Consider the following 21,987-nt stretch of genomic DNA (forward strand, 5'->3'; position numbering starts at 1 on the left):
ACACACATATATATAATTAAGAAAAGAGAAGAGAATGATTGGTGTCAATACAAGCCGGCCAGTCATTTTCAATAAATTATTTTAATGATATTCCTGCCCAAAATGGGTCCTTGGATTACGTATACAAAAATGAAAACTAAGCACCCAAATTGTAAGTCCTAATCATGTAATTTGAAATGGGGCCAAAAGCTTATTGTACAGGAACAGAATAGCTTTCGGGAGGTGGTTTGTTCTGCAGAGTCTGCGAGATGCAGTTTTTAGAGATCCGAGGAATAGGATTTTGTTCTGCTGAAAAGTCTTGTGTGAGATAGGGACATACTGCATGCAGCATGCCCAATCTCGAGCTTTGTAGCTTTCTTTCTTTCTTTTTACCAAAGCCATATATAAAATGTCATCTTCAAAGTTCAATTGTTCATTGCTCTGACCAAAAAAGTAGAATGTCTAAGTTGGCCTAATCATTTGCCATCTAGAATTATAAAACGTAAAAGCAAACGTCACCCCCTTTTTTTTTATTTCCTTTTCTTTTATGATTAAGCATTTTGACTCCAATATATGAAAAGTGGAGAAAACAAATTAAAAAAATTATCGGACTAAGAGCATCACCAAAAAACTCTTCAAATAAGATTTTATTACTTATTTGAAGAGCCACATCAATATTTAAAGCTCCAAAAGACATTCTAATTAAGATTATTCAAATAATAATTGATTGTCTCTCTTCAAATTTAGAGAGTTAATTTCTCCCTCTTTAATTTATATTTTATTATTTTTCATTGAAGAAAGAGAGAGAAGTGTTTTAATTGCTATTGACTTTTCATTTAAAAAACTAATTATATGATTAAAATAATATTAATTTATTTTTATTTGAAGAATCTTTTAAAAAATATCATATTTTTTCACCATTTTATTTACCACATAGGTAAACAAATAGGTATTTGAAAAGTAAAATTTATAGAGTCTTTTGGAGATACTCTAAATACAAAATTTTAAGCTTTTTATTTCACCCATTTTGCGGGTGTATCGGACGGAAATGAAAATTTTTAGGTATAAATAAATATTCGCTCATTATAAAATTCGGGTAGTTTAATTAACACTTACACATGGGGTGCGAATGGCTAAATTTGTGCAAACACTTATACAATAAAATTTAGAGCCGAATCAGAAGTAAATTTTTGGACACGAGTCATGACAATGAAATGCAAACTCCGTGGACTGGGACTGGAAAAAAGAAGCTGCATTCTAGACTGTTTAATCAAAGCCATTGATTGTTCATCATATTATCAATAATTAGTAAGAAATGCGCCGCCTGCGGCCCGTGGGTTCCCCCGTTCACACTCCACGCGTTTAGCCAAATGGGTCCACATCAGCCAAGCCAAGGCAATCGCGCGCATCCGCATGCAGATGCAAATGCAAGGACCGAGCTAGCATTTGCCGAGCCGCTTGATTAAAAAATTCTCTAAATTGCATTCATTATTGAAGTTCCTACCCCGTGAGCTTGAGCTTAATAAGAGTTGAAAAATTTAAGCCATTGACCTTATAAAGTTAATTAAAATACCTTATGAATTGAAGTTGTGATCACTTATATATATATATATATATATATATTGAGTTTATTATTATATTACTTCCAAGTTCCAATCAACTAAATTCTAAATTTATGACTCCGTCCCCGTGAAAGTGAAAAGCCCTTATGATGCAAAGTTTTTTGCAGCATGTGAAATCATCAATCATGCTTTCAAACAGGGAATTTGGAATCCAATTTACAGTATTTTGATGGACAATTTTGAGCTCTCACGTGCAGAAAGAAGCACGGCATGTCACGGTGGTTGTTATACTATTAATTAGATGACTTAAAGTGAAGCAGTAAAGTGGCTTGATTGCCATTTCTTCAATTAACAGAGCCTGGAGCCCAGTTAATTTGGTTGGAGATTATTGCACAGCTGGCTGTCGCAATGTGCATGCTTAAGTCTAACTGCCTATGAAAAATTAAAAAAAAAAGAGTATGGTAATTTAGGTGTTTCTTATCACGATATGAGCGGAGACCAAGACAAGAGCATCCAGAACTCTCACCAACGAACAGACGAGCTCGGTCTTATCAATTTTTCCGATTTCACAATTATGAAGCTTCTTTCCAAGGGAACTGTTTGGTGACGTGGGCAAAACTCAAAAGAATTATTAGGGTCGGCAGAAGTAGAAAAGGATTGTGGGACACGGGCGTTGCTTCAATGAGACTCGTCGAGAACTGCATTCACATCGCCCAACCAAATGTCATCACTGGAGGCTTGCCGTGGACCATTGGTGTGACCATCACATCCATCACAATTAGAAGAACAAACGATCCCTCCGGTCTTGTGCGTTTTTCCAGCTGGAAATAAACTAAGATAAGGCAATATATTCAGTATTTAAGTGCTGATAGCAGCATTTTCAAAGGTGGAAGACGCGATGTTCGTATTGGGCATAATTTCATTGCTTAGGCCCATAATTTCGTTATCATGGTTTAGGAACAATCAGTTTCACACAATGACGACGTAAAATTAATTAGTATTCAATAAGGGCAGCGAAGCGAGAGTGCCCCGTTTTTTTGTCCAATGCCAACTGTTTGGGAGAGATACTGTTTGGGAGAAATACGTCGACGAGACCAGGAATGACGAGCAGATATGACGAGCAGATATCTGATGGCAGAGTCCTGCGAACCGGTGTGTTCCGTAAAAGCTTGGTGCGCGGAGGAACAGGAGCAGAAATATCCTGCTCGTCCACGATGTTGTCATCCGCGAGGCCAATTCCCTATAAGAGGTATACGGCCATTCCGGCTAGAGGTCGATAGGCGAGGAGACCCGGTCGACGGCAGTTGGCAAGACATGCTCTCCAGCCCGAGAATCTAGGCACGACAGCCACGCTTTCCCCTGAACCGTGGCGTAACACGCAAGATCTCACAGAACCACGACAGCCACGCTTTCCCCTGAACCGTGACGTAACACGCAAGATCTCGCAGAACCACGACAGCCACGCTTTCCCCTGAACCATGGCGTAACACGCAAGATCCCCCGTTTGCCCATAACGCAGCAGTCAGAGCCCCAGACCGTCTCGAAAAAAGCGGAAAACTGGGATTCAGAGGAAGCCTATAAAAAGGTAGCCAACGAAGGTAAAAGGGTTAGCAATTTTGATTCTAAAAGAGAGAAAACAATCTAAGAGCCATAAGATTTGTGGCAAGCGTTCCCCGAACCTTCATATCTGACTTGAGCGTCGGAGGGTTTACGCCGGGAAAACAACCGGCGTACTCTGACTTGTCTGTGTGCGCAGGAACCTCCGGGGAAGAAGCCTTACGCGGAGACCTCCTGGTCGTGGTGAAGTTGATCGAGCAGAGATCCTGGTCGTAGGCAGAGGAGAACCAGAATCTCGCATCAACATTTTGGCGCCGTCTGTGGGGAACAGAGCAAAAAGCTTATGTTGATAGCAAGAAGAGGGGTGAAGCAAGTGAAAAGCAATGGAGACAGGAGGAAGTAGTGCACAAGGAGGCGATAGGAGGCTTCACGACCCCGTGGCGCTGAGGGAGATAGTCAGTGAAGCACGGGAAAAAGTCATGTTCGACCGGATGGAACGGATGGAAAAACAGATGGAGACCTTGACAACCATCCTGCATGAGCTGCGGAGCGAGCGAAGGGTAACCCAAGAGGGAAGGGTGAGAGGCGGAGGAGTGGCACAGGGTCCCGATAGTGCGAGGAGAAGTCAAACCACCAGGGGATATGGTGGTGAGAGAAGTAACGTGCCTCTGCGGGGAGAATTCCATAGAGAAAGAGAGCAGTCCCCGGCAAGACAGATTTCGGACGAGGCCGACGGGGTGGTGAATGCGGAGGAAACAGAGTTGAGGCAACACTTGCATGATGTAGAGCAAGAGCGGGATCAAGTTGTTGCACGTGACCCTGGTCGTGCAGGGCAGCTGGAGGAGGAAGTGCGCAGACTAGCGCAGGTAATTGACGACATGCAAGGAAGGAACAGGGCCCCTGGTTGGAGGATAATGCTGGACGGAGAATCACCGCTCGCAGCAGAGATCATGAGGGCGGTTATTCCGAGAGATTTCCGCCTCCCAGACCTCAGATACTCGGGAAGAACTGACCCGCTGGTGCACATAGAGCGCTTCAACGACATAACTGGGGTACAAGGATTATCTCAATCCCAAAGGTGCAGGGTGTTCCCACTATCCCTTGAGGGACGTGCACGAGAATGGTACAGGAAACTTCCTCGGGGCAGCGTTAAAACCTTCGAGCAGATGTGCCAGGAATTCGCCGAGCAGTTTAGTAGGGCAATGGCACCAGAGGATGACATGATGGAGCTGAAAAGCATGAAACAGGGGGAGCAAGAAACCCTTCGGGAATTCATCAAGAGGTTTCATCGGGCTGTCCTCGATTTGGGAGCCTTCAACCACCCTCAGGCGTTAAGGGGGTTGAAAGACGGGGTGAAGATAGGAAGGCTGTGGTACAATTTGAGAAGCCCAGCCATTCAAACGTACGCAGCCGCATACGAGCAGGCTAAGAGAGACATCGAGATTGAAGAGGAGAAGGCTGCACGGATTAAGACAGACCAGTTAGAAGGGTCGGGGAGGAAAGAGAAGAAAGCATTACCGGGGAATGGACCGATTAGGAGGAGGGACCACCAGGCCTCCGGTAGTGGAGCAGGAGGTCGGGTAACTGCTTACCAGCCTCATCAGAGGCCACCACTGTATCAGCGCAGCAGGGCGCAACCTCCTCGTTCCCCAGCTAGGGAGCCTTGGAGAAGGCATGATTCGACATCTGCTGGTCTTCATCGATATTCCCACGGTAGCAGAGCGAGCAGACCAGAAGTGCTTCCACCGCCCCCGACTCAGAGCGGGGCAAACAGAGAAAGAGCAGTGCACCTGATCGACCAGGACCAGGACTATGGGCGGTACACTTCCTTGAAGATGTCCCTGGATGAGGTCTACGAGGCCATAAAGGATCGGGGGCTGCTGCACCTCCCCACACCAATAACAAAGCTACCCAACATGAGGGATAGAGGACGTTATTGTAAGTTCCATGGCACCCATGGCCATACCACAGCAGAGTGTAGAGATCTCAAGACCCAGGTCGAAGATCTGGTGAGAAATCGGTACCTGGACGAGTTTGTGGATGGGACTTTCCTGACGGTGGCGACAGCAGGTGAAGGGGAGCAGAGTGATAGAGACCTGAGGCGCGAGCAGCCCGCAGTAAGGGTGATAGCTGGGGGTCCAACATTGGCCGGAGATTCCAACAGATCCAGAAAAAATTATGCTAGGTACGCCATGACCAGTAAAGAGATACTCTTCAACACCCCAGCAGCCAAACGAGCAAGGGTCAGGCAAGTGCCAATCATGTGGACGGATGAGGATGAGAAAGGGGTTCTATACCCCCACGAGGACGCTTTAGTCATCAAGGCTACTGTTGCCAGCAAGAAATTCGACCGGATATTGATTGATACAGGGAGCTCAGTTGATGTACACCAACACTGGAAGAGATGGGAATAGCCGACCGGAAGTTGGAATACACCAACACCTCCTTGAAGGGGTTCGGAGGAGGGAAGCTGGTCCCGCTGGGCGTGGTCGAACTGCCTATCACAATTGGGAGTTCCCCGACAGAAAGGACAATAATGCTGGACTTTGTCGTAGTGGATGAGGAAGGTCCTTACCAGATGATCCTAGGTCGGCCATTTTTAAGGATGAGCAAAGCGGTGTTGTCCAACCATTATCTGGCTCTGAAGTACCGAGTGAATGGGGTAGTAGGAGTGGTACGAGGAGACCAGAGGATCGCGAGAAGCTGCTACTCCTCGGCAGCAAGGGAAGCAATGCAGATAACATCCCTCGATACCCGAGTGGAAAACAAGAACGGCAGACAAGAGCCTGTAGAGGATCTGAAAACCGTAAGCCTGGGGCCAGAGAACCCGGGAAAGACAATCAGAATCGGGTCGAGACTTAAGGGAGAGCGAAAGCAGGAGTTGGTGAAATGCTTACAGGCTCATGCTGACGTGTTTGCTTGGACACATGAAGACATGCCAGGGATTGACCCTGAGGTAGCATGTCATAAGTTGACAATAAAGAAAGGTGCTCGGGCAGTAAGGCAGAAGAGGAGGTGCTTCAACCAGGAGAGGTATGAGGCTATAAATGGCGAGGTGGAGAAGCTCCTAGGAGCAGGGTTCATTCGGGAAGTCAGTTACCCTGAGTGGATATCGAATGTAGTGTTGGTAAAGAAGGCAAACGGCAAGTGGAGAATGTGTGTGGATTTCACAGACCTCAATAAGGCGTGCCCGAAAGACAGCTTCCCTTTGCCCAAGATCGATCAGTTAGTAGACTCAACGGCTGGGCACGGTCTGCTTAGCTTCATGGACGCGTTCTCGGGATACAACCAGATCCCCATGCACGAGCAGGATGAGGAGAGCACGGCTTTCATCACTAACCAATGTTTGTTCTGTTACAGGGTAATGCCATTCGGTTTCAAAAATGCTGGGGCCACCTATCAAAGGCTGGTGAACAAAGTCTTTAAGCCGTTGATTGGGAGAACCATGGAGGTGTACATGGATGACATGATCACCAAGTCCAAAATCCCGGAGGAACATGTCAGACACCTCGAGGAGACATTCGAGCTTTTGAGGAAGTATAAGATGAAGCTCAACCCGGAGAAGTGTGCTTTTGGGGTCGAGTCAGGGAAATTCCTTGGATTCATGGTGAGCCATAGGGGGATTGAAGCGAATCCCGAGAAAATCCAGGCGGTTGTGCAGATGAAGTCTCCTCGAAACCTGAAAGAGATGCAGAGCCTCACGGGGAGGTTGGCGGCGTTGAGCAGATTCATATCCAAGGCTACAGATAAGTGTCAGCCATTCTTTCAAGTGATAAGGAAGGGAAAGAAAACAGAATGGACCCCAGAATGCGAGGAAGCCTTCCAGAACTTGAAACAATACTTGCAACAAGCTCCGCTGCTGTCCACACCGAGGGAGGGGGACAAGTTATATCTGTATTTGGCGGTATCGGATCGGGCCGCCAGTTCTGTTCTGGTGAGAGAGGAAGAAGGAGTTCAGTATCCGATATACTACACCAGCAAGGCCCTCCTCGACGCTGAGACCAGATACCCACCGTTGGAGAAATGGGCACTTGCCCTTGTGGTTGCTGCTCGGAAGTTGAGGCCATATTTTCAAGCATTCCCAGTCTCGGTAATAACAAACCAGCCATTGCGTTAAACTCTACACAAGCCAGATGCCTCTGGTCGGCTCGTCAAGTGGGCTGTAGAGCTGAGCGAGTTCGACATAGACTATAAACCCCGCGCAGCGATAAAGGCCCAGGCAATGGCCGATTTCGTAGCTGAGTTCACAGAGCCCGAAGCATGCTTAGATCAACAAGATGCAGTTATAGGCAGTGACGAAACTCAAGTATGGTAGATGTCTGTGGATGGGTAGTCAGGGGAGCGGGGTTCAGGAGCAGGGATTGTCTTGGAAGGCCCAGAGGGGGAGGAGATCTCTTATGCTGTAAAATTGGAATTTGCAGCCACAAATAACCAGGCAGAGTATGAAGCCTTGATAGCAGGTCTGGAATTGGCTCAGGCCGTGAAAGCAGACAGAGTTAAGATCAGAACTGATTCCCAGCTGGTGGCGAATCATGTCAATGAAAGATTCCAACCAAGAGAGGAGAAGATGGAGCAGTACCTGAAGATAGTCAAGCAGATGATGGGGAAATTCGAGGCAGTGGAGGTGATACAAATCCCTAGGGAGCAGAATAGTCGAGCAGACATCTTGGCTAGGATGGCAGCAGTAGCCGACCTAAAAATGCCAAAGTCGGTCCCTCTGGAGGTGAAGTCCGGCCCAAGTATCGAGCAGAATTTGGGGGTGCTGCGGATAGAACAAAAATGCTCGTGGAGGGACCCGATAGTTTCATACCTTAGAGACGGGGCATTACCACCAGATAAGCTGCGAGCTCGGAAGATTAGAGCCCAGGCCTCGAGATACACGATGATTGATGGGGTATTGTATCGGCGAGGATACACACTACCGTTCCTTCGGTGTTTGGATGAGGACGACGCGGATTACGTACTGAGAGAAGTACATGAAGGAATTTGCGGAAATCATTCTGGCGGGAGTTCCCTGGCCCACAAGGTTCTAAGGCAGGGATATTTCTGGCCGACAATGCACCGGGATGCGCAAGAGAAGACCAGGAGTTGTGTAAGCTGCCAGAGTTTTGCAAATTTCTCTAACCAGCCCCCAGAGAAGCTCACCTCTATGGCCTCCCCTTGGCCATTTGCTCGATGGGGAATTGATCTGATCGGCCCATTGCCAAAGGGACGAGGAGCAGCAACACATGCAATAGTTGCTATAGATTACTTCACGAAGTGGATAGAGGTAGAGGCCCTTAGCAGGATCACAGAGAAGAAAACAACAGACTTCGTGTGGAGAAACCTGGTCTGTCGATACGGGATCCCTTATGCCTTGGTAACGGATAATGGCAGGCAGTTCGATAATCACAGCTTCAGGGATTTCTGCCAGAACCTCGGGATAGAGCTGAAGTATTGCTCGCCTGCTCACCCTCAATCGAATGGACAAGTAGAAGCAGCCAACAAGACCATCAAGAGGCTTTTGAAAACCAGGCTCGGAGCAAAAAAGGGTGTGTGGGTTGACGAGCTGCCAGGTGTGCTATGGGCATACAGAACAACCCACAAAACCGCAACTGGGGAGACACCTTTCGCTTTGGCTTTCGGACATGAAGCGGTCGTGCCGGCTGAGATAGGAACGACCACACACCGGACAAATCATTTCAATGAGCAGGAGAACGACGAGCAGATATGTTTGAATCTTGATCTGCTAGCGGAGAGGAGGGAGCAAGCAGCCAAGCGATCAGGCATTTACCAACAGAGGGTTGCTCGGTATTACAACCAGAAGGTGAACATACGGCAATTCAGGGTCGGAGACTGGGTACTGAGAAGAGTGAATCAGAGCACCAAAGATTCGACTCAAGGAGTGCTGGGACCGAATTGGGAAGGGCCATATAGAGTCAAGCAGATAGCGGGACCCGGAGCTTACAAGCTGGTTCGCGCAGACGGCCACGAGGTGAAACGCCCATGGAACGCAGCACACCTCCGGAAATACTTCCAGTAAGATTTGTACACATGTGAAAGCTATTTTCGCTCATGTTCATTACCGTTTATCTTTCACCCTTATTGTCAAAGCAAGTTCATGTAAAACCAAAACCTGCAATTGATGGAACTTGAAACTGTAAGAAAAATCAAAGGCACGCAAAGGCTCACCAAGTCTCAAAGCCTGTCTTATGGCGAGACAGAAGCCAAGCGTGCCAGGATCTGCTCGGCCACGAGAAGGCAGCAGAATCTCAATCCTCGAAAAATCCAAGGCACACAAAGGCTCACCAAGTCTCAAAGCCTGTTTTATGGCGAGACAGAAGCCAAGCATGCCAGGATCTGCTCGGCCACGAGAAGGCAGCAGAATCCCAATCCTCGAAAAACCCAAGGCACGCAAAGGCTCACCAAGTCTCAAAGTCTGTTTTATGGCGAGACAGAAGCCAAGCGTGCCAGGATCTGCTCGGCCACGAGAAGGCAGCAGAATCCCAATCCTCGAAAAATCCAAGGCACGCAAAGGCTCACCAAGTCTCAAAGCATGTCTTATGGCGAGACAGAAGCCAAGCGTGCCAGGATCTGCTCGACCACGAGAAGGCAGCAGAATCCCAATCCTCGAAAAACCCAAGGCACGCAAAGGCTCACCAAGTTTCAAAGCCTGTCTTATGGCGAGACAGAAGCCAAGCGTGCCAGGATCTGCTCGGCCACGAGAAGGCAGCAGAATCCCAATCCTCGAAAAATCCAAGGCACGCAAAGTCTCACCAAGTCTCAAAGCCTGTCTTATGGCGAGACAGAAGCCAAGCGTGCCAGGATCTGCTCGGCCACGAGAAGGCAGCAGAATCCCAATCCTCGAAAAACCCAAGGCACGCAAAGGCTCACCGAGTCTCAAAGCCTGTCTTATGGCGAGACAGAAGCCAAGCATGGCGGGATCTGCTCGACCGCGTAAAGGCGAGCAGAATCCCGAACATCGGAAAATTTTCTAAGGCAGGTGGCGAAACCATATACCAAGCCATAGCCAGCTCGACCAGACGAAGACGAGCAGGCTCTCGTAATTACCACACAAGAGAGTAATCAAAAACATTTCTATTAATTTGTTAATAATTAACAAAGCAGATAATCTTCACAAACATTGTTCATTACAATACAAGAAACATATCAGGAAGGTTGTGGATCAGTAAGCCCAGCAGCGTCGGTTGGCTGGACCTCCTCAGGTGCAGGAGGAGTATCACCAGTTGCATCCAGAGGGGCGCTCGCCTCGCCAACATCAGCAGGGACTGCACGAGGAGGAGAGTCTCCCTCCTCAATCACGATCGGCTCTACCCCTTCGGCATCTTCCTTGGCCGCCTCCTCGTCCATATGTTGAGCAACACCAGCTGCAAGGTCATCCATCTTCAGATCAGGGTGTTGCTTTCCGAGGACGGCCATGATACAACGATAGGAATGCCGAAATCCATGGTCGTACTGGTTGTCGGCCTCCCTCTCCAAGTTCTCTACATGAGCTCGGTGGGAATCGCGGAGAGATTCGAGCTGAGCCTCATACATAGCCCTCTGCCCTTGGAGATCCTCCTTAACCTTGGTCAGCTCCTCCTCGAGGGTAATGGCTTTTGCTTGAGCAAGAGACTCTTGCTCTATCAGCTTGAGGTTCTCAACGTTTAGCTCCCCCGCTTTTTTCTCGGCAACGTCAGCTCTGGTCGTCGCCGATTGAATGTCCTCCTTCATCTTCCTGTCGTAACGGCCTACCTTGGCCTTATAGTAGGTGGCCATGCAGCTGAGATGGAAAGCGCTATACTGCATGGCTCCCACCAGCTCGCCCAGGGTACAACCGTCAAAGCCCTCCAGGTCCTTCTTGCTCACGAGTTTAGACAACTCATTGAGATAGGGAACCAAGTGTTCTGGTCAGCTGTCGGGTAAGCGAGACCGAGGCACAACAGGTGGAGAAGAGGAAGCAGGATCAGTGGCTGCTCCACTGGATTCCCCGACTTTAGCAGAGGCAGGAGGGAGGAACCTGCTGCACGATGTTCTTTCGCTTCGCAGCGGGAGCATCTTTGTCCTGGTCCCTATCGGTTGTTGGAGGCCGAGAGCGTTTCCTGGTCAGAGCTCCAATCACTGCGTCCTCCATCTTATGGCCAGGAAGTATCAACCGAGACTCGAGTAAGTTGTATGTAGATAGCAGTTCTCGGCTCGAGCAGGAATTGGCCAGTACAGCCTCGACCCGTTTAAGCTGACCAGGTCGGAGCGGGAAGTGAACACCCCAGGAAACTACAGCACAAACAGACACTTGGTTAGAGACAAACCAATACAGCAAGAACAATTATGGATACAAGACATCTAAAGCGAGCAGGCAACCTGGGACCGTGAAACGGGGTGGGACGCGACAATCCTTCCCGTCTATTTGTGCAACTTGACCCCAGGGACCCCCAGCAAAAAAGAATTTCCTCTTCCAAGTCCCACCACCACCAGTTGGAAGATCAGTTATGGGTTTCCTGCTCTTGGTACCAGATTGGAAGTAGTACCAGCCGGCATCTTTAGGGTTGCTCTTCAGCTGGTACAGGTGCTTCACCTCATCAACCGTGGGCTCGCTTTGGCAACATCTGTCCCACAATATGAACAGACCAGAGAGCACTCTCCACCCGTTGGGGTTCAGCTGACCAGGAGCCAGATTTAGCCCGTTAAGTATCCGGGCAAAGTAAGGCTGCAAGGGACACCTCAGCCCATACTTAAAGCTCTCCAGATACAGGGTAACGTATCCCCTAGGAGGCCGGCTAGGTGTATCCTTCTTTCCTGGGATCTTAAGAGGTATCTCACCAGGAATACTATACCTAAGTCGGAGGTCATTGAGCTCGTCAAACGTGGTCGTACACGACATGTAATCAATGGCATAATCACGCGACAAGGCTCTACCTCCTACTGTACCCCGTTCTTCTGGTCGTGATGTTCCAGATGGAGACACCTCACCAGAATCACCTTCCCCCTTCTCACTCAAGGTGCCTCCAGAGCCAGAAGATCCCTCTTCACCACTACTTCCGCTCGTGGAGGTCGTTTGGGGGGACATCCTCCTAGCGCTAGTCCCGACACTAGACCTAGTGGGTTCTAAGGGGGCCCCGGGGTCAAAAGTAGAATCAGCGGGTAGACTAGGCAAAAAACCTAGTTCGTCGTCACCAACCTCAACGACCTTCTCCTTACCCTTCGACATATCCTAAGTTCTAACCAAAACACCACCGCCAACTACAACCTCAAGCAAAGCAGAGAGAAAGGAAATTACCTACAACTAACCAATACCGAGAAAATAGAAGAAATACCTGAAGCAGGGACTCGGTCAGAGAGAGACAGGGATGACAGTTTTGGTGCCGAGGTTCATTCGCCGGAGAGACAAGAATGGAGAAAATGACGAGTTCGTGTTTGAAGATTTTGGGTTTTCTTACTGAGAAGCAAACTCTTGGGCTGCCAGCATTTAATGACGCATATTCCGAGAATCTCGCAACCGTAGGTTTGAAATTCAAATGGAGGGGTAGATTTCCGCCACATCACCGCATCCGCAATTAAATGCGACACGACTCTTGGCAGCCTTTTCCAGTCCCACGCGAGCAAAAACCGTCGAGTTTCCACTGCTGGTCCACTACATTACCCAACACCAGAAACTGGGGGACCGGTGTTTGGGAGAGATACTGTTTGGGAGAAATACGTCGACGAGACCAGGAATGACGAGCAGATATGACGAGCAGATATCTGATGGCAGAGTCCTGCGAACCGGTGTGTTCCGTAAAAGCCTGGTGCGCGGAGGAACAGGAGCAGAAATATCCTGCTCGTCCACGATGTTGTCATCCGCGAGGCCAATTCCCTATAAGAGGTATACGGCCATTCCGGCTAGAGGTCGATAGGCGAGGAGACCCGGTCGACGGCAGTTGGCAAGACATGCTCTCCAGCCCGAGAATCTAGGCACGACAGCCACGCTTTCCCCTGAACCGTGGCGTAACACGCAAGATCTCACAGAACCACGACAGCCACGCTTTCCCCTGAACCGTGACGTAACACGCAAGATCTCGCAGAACCACGACAGCCACGCTTTCCCCTGAACCATGGCGTAACACGCAAGATCCCCCGTTTGCCCATAACGCAGCAGTCAGAGCCCCAGACCGTCTCGAAAAAAGCGGAAAACTGGGATTCAGAGGAAGCCTATAAAAAGGTAGCCAACGAAGGTAAAAGGGTTAGCAATTTTGATTCTAAAAGAGAGAAAACAATCTAAGAGCCATAAGATTTGTGGCAAGCGTTCCCCGAACCTTCATATCTGACTTGAGCGTCAGAGGGTTTGCGCCGGGAAAACAACCGGCGTACTCTGACTTGTCTGTGTGCGCAGGAACCTCCGGGGAAGAAGCCTTACGCGGAGACCTCCTGATCGTGGTGAAGTTGATCGAGCAGAGATCCTGGTCGTAGGCAGAGGAGAACCAGAATCTCGCATCAACTTGTCATTAAAAATAATTCCAAAGCAATGATATTATTACTTTCTGGCATGCTTTTACTTGAAAGGAGCTAGCGTCTTGTCTAGTTTTCTTATCTGTGACGGGCGGAATTTTGTGTAAATATGTCAATTGTTGTGCAAAAGGTCTTGCTTACATTTCTACAAATTATTTGACAAAATATTATAATTTTGAAATATCTAATTGTTTTGGGGGGGGTGTCGTGGCTGTGTTACATAAAGAAGTTGGGGGAGATTGGAGAATATCACAATTCACTGCCCATTATTAATTCGATAATTACAAATAGGATGGGGCTATTTAAGCCTAACAAATTCTTTTCTACACTTATTTTTAAAAATAAATTCATTATTAAAATTTTAAATTTTAAAGATCTCAAAATTACCCTTCACTAATCTTTTTCTCTCCCTACATTACAATTGCATATTCGTAATCTCTTTCTCTCTCTACATGACAATTGAATATTCGCTCTCTACTCTCACGTTTTATAAATTAAATACTCAATTTTACTCTTTTTTTCCCATTTATTAGTAGATCATGATCTCTATTTCATACTTTTTATTTATTAGATTTTTTTTCTTGGTATTCATTAGCTTTTGTGTTTGGTAAAAATTAGTTTTCTTAATATTTATTAACTTTCATGATTGATAAATTTTTATTGATGTCCAATTTTAAATAGTGGGTTCTGGTCCTCTTAATTTGTGATATCAATTGATTGTAGTTATAATAATATATCTGAAAGAATTGTTGAGAATTTTTTTAATTGAGATAAAAAAGAGAAGAGATTGTTAATTAAGTAATTTTTTTTAGAAATTATTTAGATAACAAATTTTTTAATTGGAAGGAAAGTGTGGAGAGGAAATTAATAGGTATAAATACCCCATTCCTTGCCAATATAGAGGTCCTCAAATGGTCACATCTTGGGCTACTTATTGGGCTTTCTTGGGATTTGGATCAACAATGAGATTGAGCCCCAAACTGAAAAACAACAAGATACACACACCCATTGATGATTATATTGATACCGTCAAAGAATGGGTCAATTCAACTCAGCATGAGTGGTGGGGGTGCAGTTAGTTATCTATTTTGGCATGGCTTGGCATCGCAAGTTACAAGTAACGCGGTAAAACTGTCGCATCTCCCATGCACGTATAAAAAAAAAAAAAGAAGGTACACGCATTAATGTCTTTTTTTCACCGGAGACCGGAGTCATGATAAAGATTCTGAACAGAAAATTTGACCTAATAGTGATAACGCCGAGCTCTGGTTCCATTGTTGTGATCACCGTGCTTGGAATGGAGCGGGGACTGCGACCGACGATTATGAGGATGGCCACGTTGATTATCGTTGCTGTTATTATTATAATTGCCTCTAGCTTTAGCCTTCTTCTTGGGTTCAATCTCGATGACACTAATGTTTTGCAAAGTTTCCAAAACTTCCTCCATTGACGGCCGATTTTTGGGCTCAGCTTCTAAGCATTTTATTATTATCTGACCAGCTAGCAATGCACCTTTTATTGGATATTGCTCCTCTAGCCTTGGATCCATTATTTTCTTGAGCCTTCTTTTGTCAGTAAGCGATGGCCTCGCAAAATCTACCAAAACGTGCTCCCCAGAAGGCCGATTTGTATCAAGTGCACGTAACCCCGTCAGCATTTCCAGTAGCACAACCCCAAACCCGTATACGTCACTCTTTACGTACAAATGACCTGTCAATTTTAATAAAAATAAGCATATTTATATTTCAACTCATTATGAAGCAGAGAAGACGTATCAAAAATAATTTATTATTATAATATGTAAAATATGTCTAAAACAAAGAGATTTTACCGGTCGCAACATATTCAGGAGCTGCGTAGCCGTAAGTGCCCATAATGCGCGTTGTTACATGTGAATTTCCATCAATAGGTCCAAGTTTCGCCAACCCAAAATCCGAAAGTTTGGCATTGTAAGACTGCAAAAATGAAATTTGGTGAGAATGTAATTAGGCAGCAACAAGTTTTTAAAGTAAGGTGCTGGATTAATTATTACCCCGTCCAACAAAATGTTAGAGGCCTTAAAGTCTCTGTATATGACACTCTTCTCGGAGGAGTGCAAGAAAGTTAGGCCCTTAGCGGCGTCAATTGCTATTTTAAGGCGGGTGTTCCATGGGAGAGGCTCGGCAGAACCCTCTGCAATGAATAATAATAATAATATATATCAGATAATGATCATGCCAACCACAAAGCAATTTTATTAATGAATTCTTGTTACTTACTTCTGAAGAGGTGATTTTCCAAGCTTCCCTTTTGCATGTATTCATAGACAAGAAGAAATTGTCTATCTTCCCAGCAATATCCAATAAGTTTGACAAGATTTGGATGAGAAAATTTTCCCAGGAATTTCACCTCGGCCTGCACCCACCAACCCACCCAAATTAAAATTTGTTTAACTAATTTTCCCAGCAATATAAAATATGAATGCATCGATCTCCCGCTTAACTGAAAAACATGGTGTTGCGTCATCCATTTTGTCATTGCACAGGATTCAATTTCATGATCTAGGCTGGCTGGCTGGCTGGCTAGCTAGCTAGATGTTAGCTAAGTTAATTTATTAATACAAAATTCTTTCAGTTTTCAAAGAAATTAAAATATTCTAATTCAAAGAATATTCTTCAATTTTTGCTTAGTCAACTAGGAAATTTTTGCTTTTTTTTTTTTTGAATTTTCAAAAAACATTGACTTGGTGCGTTGTGAAGCATAGACCCGTACAAATTAAGCTTGATAAAAATAAAAATGAAAAACAGGTGTCGTCGTCATGGTTGCATTGCGTAATTAACGGTTAGTACCATTATTGGCTAGAATACATACACACACACACACACACACACACACATAATATCATTAGTTAACAATGATTTCTGAATAGCAATTAATTACAATTTCTTCCGGCTTTTCGTTATATTGAAAATCTTATATGAGTAATAAAAAAACAAGATAAGTATATGGGAAAAAATTGTAACAATATGGTTGTGAAAATATACACAAATGAAACTGAAAAGTGAATTAATATTTGCATAGATGACAGTCGGCCGGCTGGTTATTGTGGAATAGAAAAGAGCTGGACATTTGTAGAGAAATTAATTGATAGTACGGAAAGTACGTACGTATACGTATTAGAAATGAAAAAACAGCAACGATCCGGATTTGATTCTGAATCTGGTGATGATGTTTTTTACGGACGGACGTTAATGCACAGAGGGTGGGTAGGATGAAAAGATCATAAAAGCAGGAAAATGTGAAAAGAACGGAAGAAAGAACTTACTTGCCATTCTCGCAAGCCTTGGATGCTATCAGGGTTAGATTTCTTGACGGCGACGGCCTTGCCAACGCCAACTTTGGTGGGGGCAAGGGTTTTGTGATCAACCCAGCCCTTGAAAACTCGTCCGAAACCGCCCTCACCCAGCATTGTATCGGGTCTAAAATTCTTGGTGGCCGCCCTCAGATCTTGCAACGTAAACATTTTCAAGTAGTTCGGCGTCACTATCTCTCCACTCGATGGCATATTCTTATCACCACCATCACCATCCCCTAATTGTCGACCTTCATCAGCATCATCAGCTTTCCTCTCATGTTCATCCTTTACGTCATTGATCTCTCCCGCCATCTCTAATCCATCCGCTTTGTTTTCTTTTCCAGTTAGTGAGTTGGCACCTGTTCGGCTACCTGGACTGGGCGGTTTGCTTGGGCCATCATCTACTGGAGTTCCATAGCAGAGACCCATGTTTTATTTTAATTTGATTGATATATGACGATGTTGATGATGATTTAACCTTCTCTCTCTCTCTCTCTCTCTCTCTCTCTCTCTCTCTCTCTCTCTCTCTCTCTCTTTCTCTTAATTCTTCATGGTCTATATATAGATATATATAGATCATGAACATGAACTCGACTGACCTGGTGGCTTCTTCGCTATGCCTTTATGTTAATAAGGAGACGACGACCTTTTTTATTTCATATTCTATTAGAATTCCTATGTTTTGTTTTTGCACTACGAAGGCGAGGCGAAAGATCAGACAAGATTTTTTATTTTTTATAAGAAAAAAAAAGAAATATAAATAATATAAGATAGAACAAGAGACAAGGCAATTTAAGTTGTAGTATAGTACAGAGAGTTGTCGGACTGTTTCTTTTAGCATTCACACCTGCTTTATATATCGCTAATCTCTCTTGTGTTGTTTTTATCGATTAATTCCTCTTCTTTCTCCCACTCGCAGCTTGTTCCATACTTTCCTTTGGAAAAATTTTGAAGTATCTCTCAGTCATAAAATAAATAAATAATATTAACTAACAACCGCATAAATTAACCGGCAAGGGGTTGTTTTATCTTAATTAAAATTCTCGGTTCGAGACTTGAGAATGCAACTGCGTTAAATATTTGTTGGGAGAGCTTTACCGCTCTAGTGGTCCTATCTGACTTGAATCTAGATTAGTCGAGGTCCAATGTAATCTTCGAATACCAGATTGTTTAATTTTACATATTTTTTAATTGTTTGAACAATTTGAATGAGAAAGTTGTCAATAAACTTCCACAGAAGCAGTTGGGTTAATTAATTAAGTTGAAACCCAAATTAAAACTAATCGAGGAACAAGAAAGCAGTTGGGTTAATTTTGCAGTTAGTTAAATTAAAACTGGCAATGTTAATATTAAAGAAGCAGAAGGAGAACAAGTATTAGCAGCCAAATGAACATTGTATGTCTTAAATCGTATCCAATGGTCAATAATGTTATTAGTCCACAGTCCACACGAGCTTTCTATATATTTATGCTGATAAAGTGAACAGCATGGAAAGAGTCAGCGTTGTAAACTTTTGGGACTCCCCATGATTTTCATGAGGTGGGGTTAAGCGCAGGTACATGAACAATTTCAGAAACTTCCCAATAATTAATTGGTTGTGAAGAAAACTAACATGAAGAGAAAAGAAAGCAATCAATTAAAAGAGTCAACGCTCGGAAATTGCATACCCTTTTCATTTTTCATGTAGGCAACCCGGTCTTCCCTTTCATACCACTGAAGAAGCGTTCTCATGACTTTTTTCTTGAAAGATTCGGGGTCTATTTGGATTGATTTTTAGAAGTTAAAAAGTAATTTTATATTTAATTTAAGTGTTTAGAAAAAAATTTTAAAGTTATTTTTTTTATAAAATTACCTTATTTTACCACAAACTTTAAAAAATATGTAAGTAGTTTTTTTTTTTTGTCCGGCTATAGTGCCCTTGTGACACCGTACTCCCACTTTTTGTCATTTTCTTATAAGTTATTATAAACCATATGAGGTTTAATATAAAAGTAGTTCAATGACTTATATGGATTTAATAGGTTATTAACTCTACAATCCCTATTGTTTGTTTGCTCATTAAAAAATGATAAAGTTTCAACATTTTGACACATAACTCCAAATTGTTTAAAATTTGTATTTATATATATAAATTATTTAATATATAATAGATCTATATATTATTTAATAATCACTATTTAGCATATGATAAATTTGACTGCACACATAATAAATTAACATGTATTACTTTGCTCTCAATATTTTAAAATGTGATTAGTCCATCCTCATCTATTAGATTTTTTTTATTTATTTAATCATTGACCACCTTAATCATATAGAATTTGATCATACCCTTATTAAAATTAAGGTTAAAAAAGATTAATTACCTTCACGATTGGTTCAAAAAATGATTTTCTCATTTGGTTCTAATCACTATAAGTTAAAAATTGCGTACAATCAATGGTAATTTTATTGTCATGATTACAAATAAAATTGCTCAAAACTTTCTATTTCAACCATTGAACTTTTTAGCAGCTTCTAGACATGAAGAATTTAAATCTATAATTTCTAGGCGCAATTGTATTTGCATATGCCATGAGACAATACTCACTAGCATTATTTTAATTCTTAATTGTTACTCTTTTTTGTTCCCTTTTTTCTCTCTCCTCTCTCTCTCTCATTTCCCCCCATTTTCCTTGACTTTCTCACTTCCCAAACACCCATTATAAAATAATTTTTTTTTAGATTTTACTATCCTCGAGAATTATTCTTGTACATGATGAAATAATTTTAATGGGTGAAAACTAAAATTAAAAGATAAGACTATTTGAACCCATAAATGTATTCATCATATGAGGATAGCTTATGAATTAAAAATTTTAGGGCACCATAGCCGGACCCCTTTTCAAAATATGATTTTAAAAATCAGTTTTATACTTAAATACAATTTTGTATATATCCACATATATTATAAAAATTTAAAATTGTTCATATTAATTAGAAAATAAATTTAAAAAATTTAAAGAGATTATTTTTTTATTACTGCCAATTATTTTTAAAAATTTAATAAAATTAATATATTTATTTTAATTATCAATTATTATATATACACAATAAAAAATATTATCTATATTTATAAATGTGTAAATAAATTTTATTAAACATTATGTTCATTTATGTAATTAATATTCTCACAATAGTTTAATAATAAGAATTATTGAACTCATACGGTTGTTTTTAGAACCCATATCAACTTTAAAAATAATTTTTATTGAACATTTAATTAATTCACTTCACAACTGATTATTTTTATGACATAACTAACAACAATTATTTTAAAGTATTGAAAAAGTACGTGTTTAAAGCAATAATCTCATTTAATTATACAAATCAAATATTTCAATGTAATTAAATAATAAATTTTATAATTTAATAAATTAATTAACATTAATTTCAAAGTACCGGAAAAGCACGAACACGACATCTAAATACTGGTGTTTGGCTTTTACATATATATATATTATTTTTATTATTATTGTGGGATCTAGTATTGTTATAAACAGAGAATATATTGATGTTAAACCTTACTTTTAAAACTAATGTCGAATTCTTTATCCAGTCATTTAAGCTTTGGAGGGTTGAATGGTTCCCACTAACAAGTAGCACTCAGCCTAATATTCCAATTGAGAGTGAAGTGCAAGGCAATTCATGGAAAAGTGTCGATTGAGACATGTTGATAAGAAGTCTGTGTGTTAAATTAAAAAAAAAAAATGAATGTAGCAAAATCCATGACTATATCTACTCAAGATTTCAGCCACATATTAAAGAAGAACAATATCTCAGGACCAGGACTTCTAAATTTAACTAATCGACAAACATTCGTCTACTCTTTTAAAAATTTACTGTCACCGACACCCATAGAAGCTTTTACAAAACTAATTTGATTTGTATACCAATCATGGGTCTTCACCTAACAGCAAAACATGATCTAATTTGCAACAAATGAACCGAGACCATGGCATTTCGAAATTGATTAATTGAATATGAAACAGTTGCCACGGTATCTTATGTTGATGACAGTCGGACTCAGATACTTTGTTCAATAAGATGGTGAGCCGCCGGCCCAAAAGCTGTAGACTCATATTAAAGAAAATAAAATAACCCACCATTAATTCGCAATAAACAAATTGCCATTGAACTTAGCCTAGGTTTGAACAAAAAATGATAATTTAATTCAAATGTGCCACAGGCCACAGTAAGAAATAGATTATATAGAACACATGTCAAGTGAATTGAATCCTCAAAATCCTCGTAATCTGTAGGGATCAAAAGAGAAAAGAAGAATGATAGTAAAAGATACAAAGGTACGACAAAAGTCAAAGATTAGGGTCCCATACGTCGATTAAGTCAATATAAAAGTTTCATCATAACCTTCGAAGATGTTAGTCGGAGTCTTAAATATGGTCGGCAGGCTAGTATTAATATTACATTACATCTTAAGCTAATTTAACATCGTATCCTCGAGTATCTAGTTGTAGATTCATTATTCGCTTTGTTAACTACTACCAATATGAACATGTTATCATTTTCTATTGTGTATTTTTTTTTTTATTATTAAAAAGAAAATAAGTGTGCACACAAGACAAGAGGGTGTGGTTGGTAAATTCAAGCCTAGTTGCCAGGATAATTAGATGATGGAAAACTAAGCCGAATCAAATTGGTTTAGTCAACGTAATTAAAATTTTCTCTTGTTCAGATTTGGTTTAATTTAGTTTTGAGAGTTAACCCCCCCCCCCCCCTCCCCCCAAAAAAAATAAATAAATAATCGCGTACGGTGTATACGTGAACATTTTTTAGTATTTGACTATTTTTTTTTTTTTGAAATGGAATTTCATTAAAAACAGAAAAACATTACAAATAATTTAATAAGCATAGAGGTGGAACATGACTCCACTCTCCAGGATCTGACATAAAACTTCCTGCTCTAGCAACAGAATGACCTGACACAAAACCTCTGCTCTAGTATTTGACTATTTATACCTTAATTTTTATTATTGTCAATAATTTTAAGGATGGCTCAACTAATCCAAAGTTTATGACAAGCACAAGCTG

At 42.5% G+C, this 21,987-nt stretch overlaps 2 protein-coding genes across 2 annotated transcripts; both read right to left on the minus strand.

The window, feature by feature from the left end:
- Nucleotides 1-10,247: 10,247 nt before the first annotated feature.
- Nucleotides 10,248-12,285, minus strand: LOC127902459 (uncharacterized). Its single transcript, XM_052441376.1, has 3 exons — nucleotides 11,706-12,285; nucleotides 11,098-11,351; nucleotides 10,248-10,937 (listed from the first exon to the last, which is right to left on the minus strand). Exons 1-3 carry the CDS (start codon nucleotides 12,283-12,285, stop codon nucleotides 10,248-10,250), a joined length of 1,524 nt encoding a protein of 507 aa, XP_052297336.1.
- A 2,273-nt stretch (nucleotides 12,286-14,558) lies between these two features.
- LOC102618506 (probable serine/threonine-protein kinase PIX13) lies at nucleotides 14,559-17,601 on the minus strand. Its single transcript, XM_006473735.4, has 5 exons — nucleotides 16,867-17,601; nucleotides 15,821-15,956; nucleotides 15,595-15,734; nucleotides 15,394-15,517; nucleotides 14,559-15,272 (listed from the first exon to the last, which is right to left on the minus strand). The coding sequence occupies exons 1-5, from the start codon at nucleotides 17,323-17,325 to the stop codon at nucleotides 14,806-14,808; spliced, it is 1,326 nt and encodes a 441-aa protein (XP_006473798.2). The 5' UTR covers nucleotides 17,326-17,601; the 3' UTR covers nucleotides 14,559-14,805.
- Nucleotides 17,602-21,987: the final 4,386 nt, after the last annotated feature.

Source organism: Citrus sinensis, chromosome 5, assembly GCF_022201045.2.
Source record: "Citrus sinensis cultivar Valencia sweet orange chromosome 5, DVS_A1.0, whole genome shotgun sequence".
Lineage (NCBI taxonomy): Eukaryota > Viridiplantae > Streptophyta > Magnoliopsida > Sapindales > Rutaceae > Citrus > Citrus sinensis.